At 31.6% G+C, this 2,400-nt stretch overlaps 1 protein-coding gene across 1 annotated transcript; it reads left to right on the top strand.

Moving 5' to 3' along the window:
• The first annotated feature begins 536 nt into the window (after window positions 1–536).
• LOC104096409 (transcription factor TCP12-like) lies at window positions 537–2,005 on the top strand. Its single transcript, XM_009602770.4, has one exon. It carries the CDS (start codon window positions 758–760, stop codon window positions 1,817–1,819), a length of 1,062 nt encoding a protein of 353 aa, XP_009601065.1. The 5' UTR covers window positions 537–757; the 3' UTR covers window positions 1,820–2,005.
• Window positions 2,006–2,400: the final 395 nt, after the last annotated feature.

Genomic DNA, 2,400 nt, shown 5'->3' with positions numbered 1-2,400 from the left:
TGGCAGTTTCACATACTCACATTCTAGTCTAGTCTCTCATCCACTTGATTTAAAAATTAAAATTACTTACAAAATTTTTATGAGAAAAATTAATTGATTACTTGATAAAAATTATAAATGACTTGCTATAACAAGTCAAACTATGTTAATGTGTAAAGTTTTTTTTACGTTGTTAGTAATATAACTTAAAAACAAATAAAAAATATCACTGCTAATTAACCATTTGTGCTAAATTTATTGAGGTTAACTTCTATATGATGATATTTAAAAGAATTTTATCTTTTAAGTCATCTACTCCACAAAATAATAATCACGAGTAACTGTTTATAAAATTGAGATTAGTAATCTGAAAAATAACGCAATTTACTATGTTAACATATATTCTTTATACTGATCAATATATGAATTAGATCCAAATTTAATTTTTTGACAAAATCCCATATATAAATAGGTAACTTTTTTTCTCACTTTCCAATATATACTATTTCAGGATTCCACAACTATTTCCACTACCATTCCATTTCTTCCATTTCCTCCACTGCTTTAGTCATTCAAATGTGTTTTTAGTCAATCCCTAGTCTCTACCCTATCCCCTTCCCACAACTTCATCTTTTCCTGCTTTATTCCTTTCACCAAATACATATTCAATATTATGGAATAAAGCAACACCTAAGTTTCTTGATAACTTGCAAATATAACCAAAACCCTAGCTTGATTGACCAACTTTTTGACACTTGCTACTTAAAAAACCTTATACATGTTTCCCAAAAGCAACCCTTTTTCCTACACCTCACAAGAATTGCTTAAACATTCTTATGCACATGATGCTTATCATCAAAACCCTAATTCAACTTCAATAATAGTAGAAGATCATCCTTTTTTCTTGAATAACTTTCCTTCTCCATTTCTTGATGACCATGAATCCCCATTAAGCCAAATCTTTTCCCATCAACAGCAACAAGAGCCAGAGGCTAACGTGAAAATCATAGAAAATCAGAGTTCAAATCCCAGCAAGAAAATACAGGCTGAGCCTGTATCACCATCATCAAAGAAGAGAAAACTAAGTGCAAAACCGCGAAGGAGAACAGGAAAAAAGGATAGGCATAGCAAGATTTGCACTGCTCAAGGTGTGAGAGATCGGAGAATGAGATTATCCCTTCAAATAGCGCGTAAGTTCTTCGATTTACAAGACATGTTAGGGTTTGATAAGGCAAGTAAAACTATAGAATGGTTGTTTTCCAAGTCCAAGAATGCAATCAAAGAGCTCTCAAGAAACATCCCACAAGAGATCAATAATAGTATAGGTGATCAAAACAACATAATGAGTGAGTCCCATATATTGGAATGTGAAGATCATAGAAAATTGAGAAAAATGGAGTTAAAAGACAAGGCTAGAGCAAAGGCAAGGGAGAACACCAAAGAAAAAATGATGATCAAAGGCAATAAAAAGGGGAAAGAATTGTATGAAACAAACCCTAAAAATGTTGAAGCCAATTCTCAAACTCTTGAAAATAAATTTGCTAATGTTGGGATCATGGAAAGTTACTTAGGGGGTACAAGTTCCTCAATTAGTTCTATATTTGATTATCAGAATAGTGGAGTCAGAGGAGGCAATATAGATTATTTTGACAATTGTTACATGGGATTTCTTGAAAATTGGGACAGCAAAAATTCCAACAGCAGCTGTAGTACTACAATGACAAACGAGGTACAAATCCCAGTTGCAGGTAATAATAACACTAGCTCAATTTATTTGGACAATTCCAGGTATCAATTTCAGTTTCTGGACCAAGAAAATCATTTCTCCTGCAGACATTAGGACTGGAATAAACTGTAATTTCATATTCTAGATTTTATTGTGTTACTATATCTTATGTTACAACCTGTTTTTTCTCCTCTCTTTTTATTTATTTATTGATTTATGGAATATGGCAAAGTCTGGTATTTTGAACTTTGCTGCTTGAATGTAGAAAGACAGTGTGTTGAAAATAAATAAAAAAGTTTATCTTTGATTAAGTTGGATATTTTTCTTCTGTTTCCAGATTTAATATGTAATACTAGTTGTCTAGTACTATACCATTTGTTTATAGTCGGTACATATTTTCACATATCTAGGTGGGTTTAATTAGGTCAAGCACTGCTCTCGAAGTTGGAGATTTTTCTCTTATATTTTTGAATTTTGTCAGAATAGGATATACTCCTATATTGTTAGTAGCTTAGCTGTAGGAAATGATTGAAGACTTTGAACTTCATAAACTTTGAACACTCTGGACGAATTAATTACGTTCTCAAGCTAGTGAAGCACAACTATATGAATATTCCATTTTGCTTAGGTCCATTTATTAATCATAAGATTCATTAAAGTTAAATTATATTTACTTTGGTCGTAAAATTTCGGCA

Source organism: Nicotiana tomentosiformis, chromosome 10, assembly GCF_000390325.3.
Source record: "Nicotiana tomentosiformis chromosome 10, ASM39032v3, whole genome shotgun sequence".
NCBI lineage: Eukaryota > Viridiplantae > Streptophyta > Magnoliopsida > Solanales > Solanaceae > Nicotiana > Nicotiana tomentosiformis.
Note: the sequence above shows the minus strand (reverse complement) of the source record. Positions and strands in the feature narration are given on the sequence as shown.